This window comes from Brachyistius frenatus, unplaced genomic scaffold (assembly GCF_029030835.1).
Source record: "Brachyistius frenatus isolate BFR_SWC_R1_liver_20210118 unplaced genomic scaffold, ASM2903083v1 Contig_16, whole genome shotgun sequence".
NCBI lineage: Eukaryota > Metazoa > Chordata > Actinopteri > Embiotocidae > Brachyistius > Brachyistius frenatus.
In genome coordinates, this window is record NW_027210615.1 from 2,128,903 (window position 1) to 2,142,424 (window position 13,522).

The 13,522-nt window shown below is 43.9% G+C and overlaps 1 protein-coding gene across 1 annotated transcript; it reads left to right on the forward strand.

Annotated features, from left to right (window-relative positions):
• Positions 1-311: 311 nt before the first annotated feature.
• Positions 312-12,921, forward strand: e2f1 (E2F transcription factor 1). Its single transcript, XM_069693936.1, has 8 exons — positions 312-424; positions 1,297-1,581; positions 1,862-1,961; positions 4,351-4,570; positions 5,972-6,124; positions 6,536-6,650; positions 6,756-7,032; positions 9,392-12,921. Exons 2-8 carry the CDS (start codon positions 1,330-1,332, stop codon positions 9,631-9,633), a joined length of 1,359 nt encoding a protein of 452 aa, XP_069550037.1. The 5' UTR covers positions 312-424; positions 1,297-1,329; the 3' UTR covers positions 9,634-12,921.
• The last annotated feature ends 601 nt before the right edge of the window (positions 12,922-13,522 follow it).

The following is a 13,522-nucleotide window of genomic DNA, read 5'->3' on the forward strand; positions in this document are numbered from 1 at the left end:
TAAATTGAAAAATACTTGTGCGATATAAAATAAATCAATAATACATACGCTCTGTGTAAAATTGGAAATAACGACAGCGACGCCTGTACGTTTCGTTTTCTTCTGAGGAACTTGAACGCACCTTTAGATCGATGAATCAGCACTCGGCAACAATACAGACAACCGCTCCCACCAATCAGGGACCGGCAGCTGCTCACCTGCTGACAGCGCAGATTCTCGACCAATAGAAACCGTCGCATTGAACCACGTGCCGGTTTCGCGGCAAAAAAGATTTCGCGCGAAAACCGTCAGAGGCTTGTTTTAGATGTACATCAGCTGGGACAATAACAACAATAAAGGCCGATAACTGGGTCAGGACGGCGCCTTTTTGGATGGACCGCGCCCCGGGTGAGCAGCTGACGGACCGGCGGCTGCTCGTTTAAAAGTATGCGCCTAATTTATCCTCTTCTGTTTCCAAATTTTTGTCGGGACTGCTTCCTGCGTGCCCCCAACAAAACGAGGCTAATAACTCAGCTAGCATGCTAATTTGCCCTATATTTCCACATGCAACAATAACTCCGCGTGCTGCTCTGGACGAACAGCCGCTTTGGCAAATGCACTCCGGAAAGTGTTTCTGAGGGATGACGACGCCTTTCGTGTTGTGGGTGTTTTATTTTTGGAAGCTCACTTCTGTGATCTGATTTAAAGTTTTACCAGCCTCTTAACTCAGCCCCGGGTCAGCTGGAAGGAGAAGTCACATTATTTCGCGGCTTCTCGTTTGTTGTTGTTGGCGAACTTGTTGGAGTGTTTGTTGCTGACTGGGTGGCTAGCTCGTTAGCAGGGTGTGTGTGTGTGTGTGTGTGTGTGTGTGTGTGTGTGTGTGGCCGTGTTCAGGGCAGGGTGTGCGGCCGGGCCTCGGCTGTACTGTATTGACAGGACAGATGACAACAAAAGATTAGCCGTGTTAGCTCGCTGCTCCCACGGCCGGTTCGCGACTCGGGTTGCTTGATAACTCCTCTCAGGGCGCACAGTTAGTATGCATTTAGCGACGTCGCCTCCTTTGCCAGATTTCCTGTTTGGCAGAACATCCTGTCTGACTGTTTCACCCTCGGTCTGATGTCGATCCGACACGTCTCCGACCACAGTTTTCACTTATGCCGAAGTGATATTGGTAGTGGTGGTTCGCTTTTACGAAATGTTCCGGCTGCCTATGAACTGTAAAGACACCTCGAGGAGATTTCACTGTGAGCAGGAACTGGTTCTCTAGTCTTAGTTTGTGACCCCCCCCCCCCCCTCTCCCTTCATTACCCCCCAAAGTCCAGTGAAGGGGGTCCCCGGTGACACACTGCCATGTCAGAGACTCTGATCACGGGGCAGACATCAGAGGATCTCTTGGCAGACTTCGAGACTTTGCTCAACTCTGGGAGTATCGACTTGGGCCAGGACCATCAGATCGTGATCATCACCAGCCCCGGCAATGAGGGACTCCACCCGGCTGCAGCCCCGACCAGCACGGGCGAAATCCTGCTGTTTGCCACGCCGCAGGGCCCCGCTGACGTGGGGATCCAGGACAAGAGACGACCGGCTTTGGGAAGACCTCCGGTGAGTAGAGGAGGGGAAGTGTGGGAGGCGAAGGTGATAGAAAGTGAAAGAAGCAATAAGGGAAGTGGTTACATAAGGACTTGTACCATAAAATAGGATATTACCAGAGCTGTTTCAAGTCTGCCCACCTGTTGCTTTAAGACATTTTGCCCCAGGTTTCTTTTTTTTTTTTTTTTTTTTTTCTTTTTTGGTAAATCACTTTCCTCCCTTCCTCTTAATAAAGAGTTAGTACATAGAATAAGCTGTTTGCTGTGATGATGTTCGATCTGTGTTTCTTCAGGTAAAGAGGAAGTTGGACCTGGACAGTGACCACCAGTATGTCAGCACCACGCGACCGTCTACGGGCCAAGCACCACCATCCACGCCTGCCCCTCCCAGAGGTACACCCCCCCCCCCCGCCCAGAGAGGCAACACAGCCGTCTGTGAGCACCACATCTGCTCGTCCATCCGATCCACACACACTTTGACCTTTGCTCCCGCCGTCGTTGTCAGCTGTCCTTTTATCAGCGCAGATGACAGCCTGCCGTCCTGTCATTATCTCCACTGTTACTGAGGAGTAATTCAAGATAATAGTCTGTTGAAATAACAAAACATAGCACTGAGTAAACAATGGCTGCTACTAGTTGTCAATGTGTTTATGTCGTTTTGTCGCTCTCGTTAACATTGATCAGCTGTTGTGGTTCACAAGTTCAAAATAGAATGTTGGAAATTTGAATGGTTCTCTTTGGTAGCCGGGCCGGACGTCACACACACACACACACACACACACACACACACACACACACACACACACACACACACATGGACACAGACACACACACACACACATGGACACAGACACACACACACACACACGGACACAGACACACACACACACACACACACACACACACACACACACACACACACACACACACACACACACACACACACACACACACACACACACACACACACACACACGGACGGACACACACACGGACACAGACACACACAGACACACACGGACAGACACACACACACACGGACAGACACACACACACACACGGACAGACACACACACACACACACACACACACACACACACACACACACACACACACACGGATGGACACACACACACACACACGGACACACATACAGATGGACACACACACACACACACACACACACACACACACAGATGGACATACACACACGGACACACATACGGATGGACACACACACACACAGACACACACACGGTCACACAGACAGCTGCGGGTATCATGGACGTGTAGTTATGTTTAAATTACTCTCTGGAGGACATGTTCCACACTCGCAGTAGATTGACGTCTACAGGAGGACATAATCCCAAACTCTCGTTGTCTTTATATAATTTTAAAGATGAAATGTAGAGATGGCCCTCCCCACACAGCTTCTTCTCAAATTCAGTATCCATTTTGGTTTTCCAGCACATGCACAGTTGGTGTCCTTGTAGTGTTGAGGCTGCACTGAGACGTCCAATTTAAGGTACTTGGATGTCTACACGGAGACATCCTCTGATGACTACGTTAACATCACATGTACTCGAGGACGCTGAAAGGATGATACTGGTGTTACACTTCACTACGTGACCCAAAGAGAAAACGGGAAGACCTACTTAGATTGAAGACGATTGATCGCGGCAGGGGATGACGGGCGAGACACATTTCTTGCCGTTAATGGACAGTGAATCTGTTTTAACGTGTTTCTGACATCTGTATTTCATGTTTTTTGTTTTGCTGAATCATCCGCAGGTTTTTATAAACTTATCAAAGCAAAATCAAAGTTTTGTACTGAAAGAGTGTTTTAAATAGGTTTCAGTATTTGCCACCATTATAAACGACAGGAAGAAAATCACACTGAAAAGAAAAGGACATGTTTGCCTTGATTGACATTTTATTGACATAATACAGTGTCTATAGTGTCTAACAGATGTCAGAAACATAATACCTGATAATTCAATAAGGCAGTTCTATATTGCAGGAAATAACACCTCTGGCATATGCGTGTGGTTGTTCGTCCAGCATTAAGCTGGCACAATTTTTTTCCCCCATAGAAACAACATAACAGACTAGTTTACCTGACCGGCCAACAGTTTTGGGCTCCTAATGGATAAAAAGTAACCAGGTACTCTTATTTAAAAAAATAAAAAAATTTGCAAAGACTTGAAAATTTGAATTTCCCGTCAAATTAGGAGGCTGCTTTCACTCATAAAGGGGCGGAGTCATGACGCAAGGGCATGTGCTGCTCTCATCTGTTAGTTATAGAGAGTAGTGAACTGTTTTTATAGGATGGTTGGGAGAATTTGAATATGAACTACTAATGATCGATGTAAAACAGAATTTAAAAGAATATAATCCAATTTGTGACGGACATTTGTTTACAAGTTGATATACAGAATAACATGGCACATTTCCTAGCTAGCTGAAGAGTAAAGTTTTATTCACAAGTTTGTCTGAATGCCGACCCGTTTCTTCCATGACCAAGTGTCTCATTTGATTAAAAATGTAGGAATAGATCTTTTCCTGTTTTACTCTGGAGTTTAAATTATCCACTTCCTCCAGGACAAACAGGATGGACCTGTAATCCTTCACTTAGGAAAGGTGGAGCGCTCTTCTTAACTCCTGCTTCAGCTCAGGCTGTAGACCGGGAAGGGTGTCGTTTTATGAGGAAAGAAAAAGGACCAAGAGTGGCTATAAAGAGGATCTTTAACCGTATAGATATTCTTTTTGCCTTCCGGCCCAGTTCCTCGAACCACGACGGAGAAGTCGCGGTACGACACTTCGTTGAACCTGACCACCAAGCGCTTTCTGAACCTGCTGTCCCAGTCGGCCGACGGCGTGGTGGACCTGAACTGGGCCTCGCAGGTCCTGGATGTCCAGAAGAGACGCATCTACGACATAACCAACGTCCTGGAGGGAATCCAGCTCATCTCCAAGAAGTCCAAAAACAACATCCAATGGCTGTGAGTAAGAAAAACAAAACAAACAAAATAACGCAGTAAAGGAAAAATCTGCAAACATGAATTACAGCTCTTACTCTGGATGGGCCTTATTATTCAATTCAATTCAAAATATATAGCACCAAATCACAACACAGGTTATTTCCTGGCACTTAACACATTAAAGTCCTAACAGCAGAATTTTACAGAATTATACAGAAGAAAAAAAAAAAAAAATTCAACAATTCCCACAAGCTTGGAGGGAAAACTCCTCTTTAAGGGAGAAAAAGCTCCAACAGAGGGAAGAAAAACTCCCTCTGAACAGGAAGAAACCTCCGACAGAACCAGGCTCAGAGGTGGAGAACATCTGCCTCGACCGGTTGGAGTGAGAGGAGAGCAGAGAGAGAAAAGGACAGCATAGAGGTACAAGAGAAGAACTGTTGGTGGGGCCGAAAATCACAGAGTAGAGACATGCAGCTCCGTGACGGGACATCTGCAAAAGAAAGAACAGAAACTACCCGAGCGAGGGAACTGAATGGAGAAGCAACAGACAATAAGCTTTGGGAGAGTATATTTGAGAGTGAAAGAGTGAGAGGAAAGAAGCTCGGTGCATCACAAGGTCCCCCAGCAGCCTCGGACTAGAACAGTATAGCTGCAGGATGGTTCAGGGACACCTGAGCAGCTCTAGCTACACGTTTTGTCAAAAAGGAAAGTTTTCAGTCTAAGTCTGGTTGTATAAGATCTGTCAGGATGATGTGGTTCTATAAGATCTCTTAGATACGATGGAGCCTGGTCATGAAGAGCTTTGTAAGTCAACAGGAGAATTTTAAATTCTATTCTTGATTTAACAGGAAGCCAACGAAGAGAAGCTAAAACGGGAAGAATACGAGCTCTCTTGCTAAATCCTGTCAGTACTGCTGCGGCATTTTGGATCAACTGCAGGGTTGATGCATGAATGTATTAAAATACGGAATTAGCTTTTCTGCTGAGAAGGATTTTCCTGATTTTATTAATATTATTTAGATGAAAGAAGGCAGTTCTGGAGATTTGCTTTATATGGTGGCTAAAGGACAAATCCTCTTCAAAGATGACTCCAAGGTTCCTTAGTGGTGCTGGAGGCCAAGACAACGTCATCTAGAGTAACTAAGTGATTACAGAAAGAGTTTCTGAGGTGTTTAGGACCAAGTACAATAACTTCTGTTTTGTCTGAATTTAGAAGCAGGACGTTTTTTGGTCATTCAGGCCTTTATGTCTTTTAAACATTCTTCAAGTTTTACTCACTGATTTGTTTTGTCTGGTTTTATAGAAAGATAAATTACATGAATTACAGCTCTTACTCTGGATGGGACTTATAGCAGTGAAAGTGTAAAATTGCTTGGTACGTGTGTTTGGTTTCCATCAACACCTCCACTTCTTGCCCTGCAGTGGAAATAGAGTTGATGCAGCACTGGTTTCCCGCCATAAGGAGCTGCAGAGGGAGGTGTGTGACCTCACAGACGCTGAGGAGCAGCTGGACGAGCTCCTCTCCAAATGCAACCTGCAGCTCCGACTGCTCACAGAGGAACCGCAGAACAAGAAATATCCTTGCGAGTCGTCTCGGGTGTCCCAGCGGGTGCCTGTAGACCTGAACTGGTTACGAACCAGTGGTGACGTGTGCGGACTCACCAAACATGTTAGGCTGTATGTTCTCACAATGATGAGCCACGATTGGACGAGTGGAAAGTGATTCTAGCAGTACGAGTGGAGCCGAATCGCACGTTGCAGTCACCTACAGATGTCGCAGTAAATCCAAATTGTATTTCTAATCTAATATGAAGTGGAATAACAGAGGTGGAGAGGACAGCTGTGATTGCCAAGGTTCCCTTGAGCAAAGAACATGAACTCCCAACGGTTGTGTACAGTAATGTTCGGCAAATATGCCCCGAGTAAATACATTTAAAATAAAAATAAAGAAGATGCATTGTGCTCCTTAATGGTTGTGTTCGTCACGCTGGGCTATGTGCGCTGCCAGGACTTGAGGCAGTCTTTTGATTCCCCGGACCAGCTGGTCATGGTGATCAGAGCTCCACCCGAGACCCAGATGCACGTTTCAGAGCCCAGCGAGGTAAAGGCCTTATATAAAGAAGGTTTTTTTTGTTTTGTTTTTCATCTTATTATTTTGAGTGTTGTGTTTTTATTGACCAGGTCTGTATTTTTCTGCGTCTCCCAGGGTTACCAGGTGTCGCTGAAGAGCACGCGAGGTCCGATCGACGTCTTCCTCTGTCCAGAAGACAGCTCGGGCGTCTGCAGCCCCGTGACGGGAAGCAGTCCCTCCAAATCCAACGCTGATCCCTCCATGGCCCCCATAGCCCCGCCTACCACAGAACCCACCGACCAATCGCAACCCAAAACGGAGGCGGGGCTGTCATCGCCGACGTCCTCGTCGTCCACAGTGACTGCAGCCTCGCAGCAGGAACCCTCGTCTCTGGTGTTGGGAGGTGACTCGGGTGAGTGTTCACAGTTAATGCAGCCACTTTATTTTGAGTACATGTTGCTGGAAAAAGTGGAGAACTGCAGCATTCATTCATTCAGTCAGTTGAAATGGATTCTTAATGGAAAAAAGTGCTTCGCTTTCTTAAGGCACCGATGTATAAACCGCATTCATAGTTTGACCAGAATGCAGCTTTTTTTCCCGAATAATTTTGATGATGCATCAAAACTCAGCCGAGCTGTGCGGACGCAGGACAAAATACAGAAAGGAAAAGGAGAGACTGTCTCCACGCTCATTTGCATTGTTTGTATGCTGTCCCTGAAAGAAGAGACCTTTTTCACTGCAGACATGTTTTGACGTGTCACAGAGGGGCGATCGGGAACATTAATGATGACTCGGTTCTCTTAAGTATCCCATGAAGCCTGACGCTGAACCAGCGTGCACAGCTGCAGGACCGCTGAGTGGAATTCAGCCATCATTAACACACCTGAGATTTTCCTGCTGTGACATGTGAAAATGTGTCTGGACTTACTCAGCATGCGCCACATATTATTCCCAAGGCCATGTGAAGCATTGCATATAAGGAGTGAAGCGGGTGATGCCACAGTTTATTGTGGTCTTTTGCCTCACCAGACTTCCTGTCATGAGTTTGATTCTCGGCTATTTTTCTGCCGACTCGCACATCTGTTCTCCTCAGATTGTTGAACTTTCATCTCCACGGCCACAATGTGTCCGGCGTTACAGAGAAACAACATAAACAAAATAACCCGTTTTCACCAAGCAGCTACAGGAACGCACGAGTGATGACGGTGCCGACAGCATTATTGGTTTACAAACGATTTACAAAAAAAAAGTGTAGGTAATTTAAGATTGTCTTCAGGGTGAGCTCGGACCAAAACGACAAACAAAAATAACTTGAATAACCTAAACCAAGATCAATAAACGAAACACAAAGTCTTATAATACCAGGAGAAAACTGCAAAAGGAAATGTCGGCTCACCCCGACGAACTTGAGCTACTACCAGATATTCTGTTAAGACTAAAGAACAATGGATTACTTTGGTGTCGGAGCGCCATATTTGCTCCTTTTATACAGTCAGACGTCATCAGCTTGTCAGGGAGCCTGGAGCTGCTCCAACAATCACATACACACACCCGTGCCCTCGTACCTGCGTTCACATTTACAACGGATGCGCCGCAGAGCCGTACTTCACAACGAGGGAAGAAGAGACACGGGGCCTGATTTACTAAAGGTTTGCGTGTGTGTGTGAAATTCCATGCAAACTCCACCACACCCGCAAAAACATGCATCCATATGTAATATTGGGGGGGGGGGGGGGGTGTTGTGCTTGAAGGTGCAAAATACTGGGAGGGAACATTCAAATAGAAGAATTTAGCACCCGCGAGGATATTTACTAAACCTGAAAGTAGAAACAGGAGAAAGTGATTGTTGTGTATTTTAGTACGACCGAAAGGAACGTATTAATCAGGAGCGCAAATAAGGAGAGACGGCTGCTCTTACCGTGGTGAGAAGGAGACCCGGTGCAGGTAATAACCAAGGCTTAATAATAAAGGCATAAGCCTCCACAGTTGCTTTGTTCTTGTTATATTAATATTTCTCGATTTCGATGGGTTCAGATTTCCTTTTTGCTTTTGCGGTCGCTCTGTTTTCCGTTGCTGGAATCACTTTAACGCGCGTAAACACCTCATTTAAATACAGCGATTTGCAGCTGATATCGGTGACGCAAATACTGTTGTAATTACCCGCAAAGCGGGTGCAAAATGATGCGCACACTTTTGGAAGGAACACGCAATTTAGTACCAGTTATTTGAGATCTTAGTAAATCGGGCCCGTAGTCTTAACAGATGTCGGCCCTGTCTCGGGGTTCTCCCTCCGTTTCTGGAGGGCGTAGGCGCCGTGCTAATAGTGGGCACTTATTTGACTCAAAACTATGCATTTTTGGACAATTAATATCACAACAATAATAATAATAATGATCACCAAACATTGGTAAAACCAAGCTAATAGAGAAGCTATAACAACTAAGGTGGTGTGAAAATACACTTTGGTGCTGCACCTGTTATAACGGTGGGGAAACACTGTCTTTTGGCATTTAGAAGCAAAACTCTGCCTTATTCCCCTCTTAGTCACATGGAGGTTGATAAAGACATCCGGCATTTTTCAAACAATACTTTTTTTCCCCAAAACTTAAAAAAAAAAAAAATAGATCGATTGCTGCTCTGTTGCTTACAGACTTGATGATCAGCCCTCATTCGATGGGGTCATTAATTGTTGGTTCAGTGAGCAGTACCATCACATGTCCCTGACCCCCGTCAGTCCCGCACCATTTCTCACCCGTTACTCTCTGTGACAGAATCGCTCCTGGGAGGCGACCCGTTCTCCAGCCTCGGAGAAATCCCAGACTTTGACCTCTCACCCCTCTCCTCCTTGGACTTCCTGAACGGTGAGGGCCTCACCCTCCCATTGGACGGTTTCATCAACCTGTCCCCCCCTCACAGCCACGACTACCACTTTGGTCTGGAGGACCACGAGGGCATCAGCGAACTGTTCGACTGTGACTTTGGTGACCTCTCGCAGGTTTGGGGGGACAGTTAGATGGCAAGCGGAGGAGACTTGACCTCCGTCCCCTGGGGCTTCTGAAGGAGAGCTGGAAACCAACTTTCTATCGACAAACCTGTCGGAAACACGCGCATAATGTTTGAATGGTGGGTTTCTGAGGAAGTGTTTTCTGTAGTAATCGTTGCAAAATTCCACCCCAAATACAAAATCTCCAAATTTCCCCAAAATTGTTCAGCACATCATCAGCACTTCTCTTCGGCCATTTGAAAATTTTAGACACAGACTTTAGCTTTAGCATAGCTATTTAAATTATTTATATGAATGTTATTTTGATATTTTGTACCAAGTGAGGATTTTGTTGTTGTTGTTGTTGTTGTTGTTATTGTTATGGATGATGTTTTATCCAAGTGGATTGTGCAGGTGTTTTTGTGTGTGTGTGGCGTTTGGACTCTTCCGGCTGGTTTCCTGAACACTGATGCTACAACTCTTAAAGTTCCTCTCCCGGCTTTGATTAAAACCTTAAAAACTCAACAAACGACATATTTAGAAATTTGTTTCGAAGAAAAATAAGTCCGATAACCGCCTAAAGAAGCCTTAAAGTCGTAATATTGACTGCCTATTTCACTTATGTTTTCTAGCATACACATTCAGGGCTGAGCTCTCCAAAAGTATCTTGGATCTTCGGTGCAGTTTCACATTGTTTCAGCGGGGTTTGTTTTTTTTCCATTTTTTTTTTTTTCCCCACAACAACACAGATGGTTGTGAGCTCAAAAAACTAAACTAGTAACAGGCTTCTCCCTCAGAGGAGAAGAGAATGATTAGTGTTTAAAACACTGTAATCCTGAAAAACTGGATCCTGTAACGTCTCTAGAACAGACGGCGACGTCCACGGCTCCGAGTCGATTTGCACAGACTCCCATGGAGGACTGACACGGGGTTGTCATTTCTAATCACCCACTGAAACAAGTCAGTGGATTTGAATTCATATTTTTGAACATGAACTAAGAGCTAAGATGCTTTTGGGGGAACCGGACCTTTTATCTTTATCTGAATAAATGGAACTATAAAGGCTTACCGTGACTCTTTTATATTGGCAAATTTTTATTAGGAATGCTTTTCACATTGAAGAAAGACAAAAGAAAATCCACGCTAGTCCTTTAAAATGTCAAGTGCTGAAAAATTATTTTAGAACTAGAAACTCCAGTGTGACACTTGAAGATGTGTTTTGTCAGTGTGTAGGAAACCAGGCTTGCTGACAACAGACTGCTGCAGTCCTGCTAGCGGGTCAAGACTAATACTGAGTTTGTTCTGTATTAGTTAGCTAGGCGTTTAGCCATAGTCTCAGGTGTTCGGAGCAGAGCAAAGTCTTAAATCCATGTTTCTGGTGCAAACATGTGTGAGAGGGTTTTAGATGGAGTTTCGTGTGGGTTCGTAACAAATTTGTGTGTTTTTGTTTTAAATGCCAATCAACTTTTTTTTTTTTTAGAAGATGGGTCAAGTGAGAAATGTTCACCAGATGCCGACAGACAGAAACTCCTGAAAGCATCCAGCTGCTGATGTCATGTTGGGGGAACTCTTCACCGTTTTCTAAAAGCATTCAGTTGGTTTCAGATCTTCATGGGTGATTCAAAGCACAGCTGCTTCTTTGCTTGTACTAATTTAATCAGTGTAAAACAAGAGACTTCAGGAAGGATGAAGTGGAAGTGATGAACTCTTGGAAACAGGGACATCCTGTTATTGTTCAATATACGCACACAAAATCAGCTCCAAATTAATGTTCATGCCTTAAATCAATGACTTATCAGGTAAAGGGTGCTGCATCGTATCTCAGCCCCCGATTAATCCATTCATTATTGTTTTTCTGCTGTTGGTCACACCAGGCTTCATCTTCATAAACTGCCTTTTGTTTTTGATTTTCGTGTAAAATAAGCAGCAATAAAAGACATTTTTACATCACATACTCTGAGTATGAGATGACAAACTGTCCTGCTACATGTCGTCTGTTGTTGTAGTTTGAAAAACGTCACACTTTGTTTTCATCGTCCTAATTTATGTAAGCTAACTTGTTTTTGCATTCCTTAAGTATTGGGTTTTAGTGTGTGTGTGTGTGTGTGTGTGTGTGTGTGTGTGTGTGTGTGTGTGTGTGTGTGTGTGTGTGTGTGTGTGTGTGTGTGTGTGTGTGTGTGTGTGTGTTGAAAAACTGTTCTGTTGAATTTCATATTTATTTAAAGAAAAGGGTTTTAAATGAAAAAAAAAAAAAAAAAGATGTACAAAAATTTCCAGTTATTTTCTGACAGGAAGGGACTTTTAATTTGTAAATTCATGGAAATCATGCAAACGTGTTTTTGTTTGTAAATGAGCTTCTTGTTTTTGTAGCACATTTATATTTTGCCATGGTTTTTTTTTTTCCTCTCATAGAAAATATATGTTTAACCTGTTGTTTTCCATGTGCAACCTTTGCATTGGTTAATGGTGCCGGAACAGAAAAGAAACAAAATTCAACTGACTTCGACTGACGTGTAAATTAAATTGTGTACCTTAATTAGTCACAGACTAAAGATTAGATTCAAGATATCTACATGTTGCACTCACCATTGCTAATCTGAGGTCGTACGTGTGTTATTTTGTTGCCTCTGGGTGCCTCCGACTCATCTGAATGTGTAAAAACCTTGTAACTACTGTCACGTTTTGTTTTCTTGGTTCCTTTCACCTTCAGCTTTGCAGAAACCTTAAAATGCAGCAAAAAAAAAAAAAAAACGTCACGAGGATCTGAAAAGTTTTGAACTCGGCCACTGAAATGCCCATGCGACCCCTAACCCGTCTCCCTCTCGGCCCTCAGCCTCGACAGATGTCGTCCGTCGAGTGCGAGAAGCCCACGTTTTGCTTTCCTGCAGGATAACTGTAGTGCCTTGCTGAGGTAAAATATGAAGTGTTTGGTTCACGGTGAAAGGATGCATGTTTTTCAGGCGTTTTGTGCGGGATTTGTGAGGTTTTGAATCTTCTGGGATTGTAGGAATCAAAGCATGCCCGGTGTACGGAGACAGGTGGGATATGTCTCTGATAATAGGTCAGGGCTGTACTGGATTCATTAAATATGACTTTTGATCCGAGCTTTACAACATCGTAAACATTTTCACTTTTACAATCAATAAAAGAAAAATTAAATTTATTTCTCCAAAATTTTATTTTTAATGCTTTGTTCTGTTTTTAAAAAAACAAAAACAAATGCAGGCTTGTACTTGTGAATTACTAATGGGTATCAATATGTCCTTTTTTGTATCCAATTTTCTTTGAAAATAATAAAAGTTTACTATTTTAATTTTACTTATTTTCACCACATCTTCTCTTTGTGCAACTTAAGTGAACCCGACACTAAAAGTAAAGTAATCCAATGAGCTATTTCCAAGAATTTGTCATGAATTCAGAATTGCGATGCGCCACACTTGCAAGGAAGGGTCACGGTGTAAATGTAAAATGTGATTCTTCCACTTCGTCATCACATTCGGTGTCATTTGCACGGGAGCCACCAGAGACCTGTGCTGTTAAATTCTTATACGGTGTACTTGAAACACCACAAATCCAAAACTACTTGTATTTTGAGGAAATGATCATTTTTAGACAAAAGAAGGCCTCAGACTTCAAAATGTGGTCAGAGATCTGGAGCTCTCATTCCAACTGTGCTCAACCGATTCAAGCAAATGCAATCTCAAGTGTGCAGCTAGAGGGAGCCCTTCATCCTGAAAATGTTCTGCTGGTGGCCACAAGTAAAGGGAAGTCGTCACCAATTGTCACTCCCTTATCCACTTGCAACAATGAATTAGAGAAATAAGTGAACGTGGTGTTTCTGTCACATGCGCACGTTTGTGTGGAAACGTGTCCGTTACTCATCTGTCAATACAATCTCAAAATAAGGAGGCATTTTACT

What these genes read in the sequence shown, in the direction of transcription:
- e2f1 (XM_069693936.1), top strand. Translation starts at nt 1,330, where the DNA reads ATGTCAGAGACTCTGATCACGGGGCAGACATCAGAGGATCTCTTGGCA. An exon ending in ACGTTTCAGAGCCCAGCGAG is followed by an intron (nt 6,651 to 6,755) that starts GTAAAGGCCTTA and finishes TGCGTCTCCCAG; the next exon opens with GGTTACCAGGTGTCGCTGAA. An exon ending in GGTGTTGGGAGGTGACTCGG is followed by an intron (nt 7,033 to 9,391) that starts GTGAGTGTTCAC and finishes TCTCTGTGACAG; the next exon opens with AATCGCTCCTGGGAGGCGAC.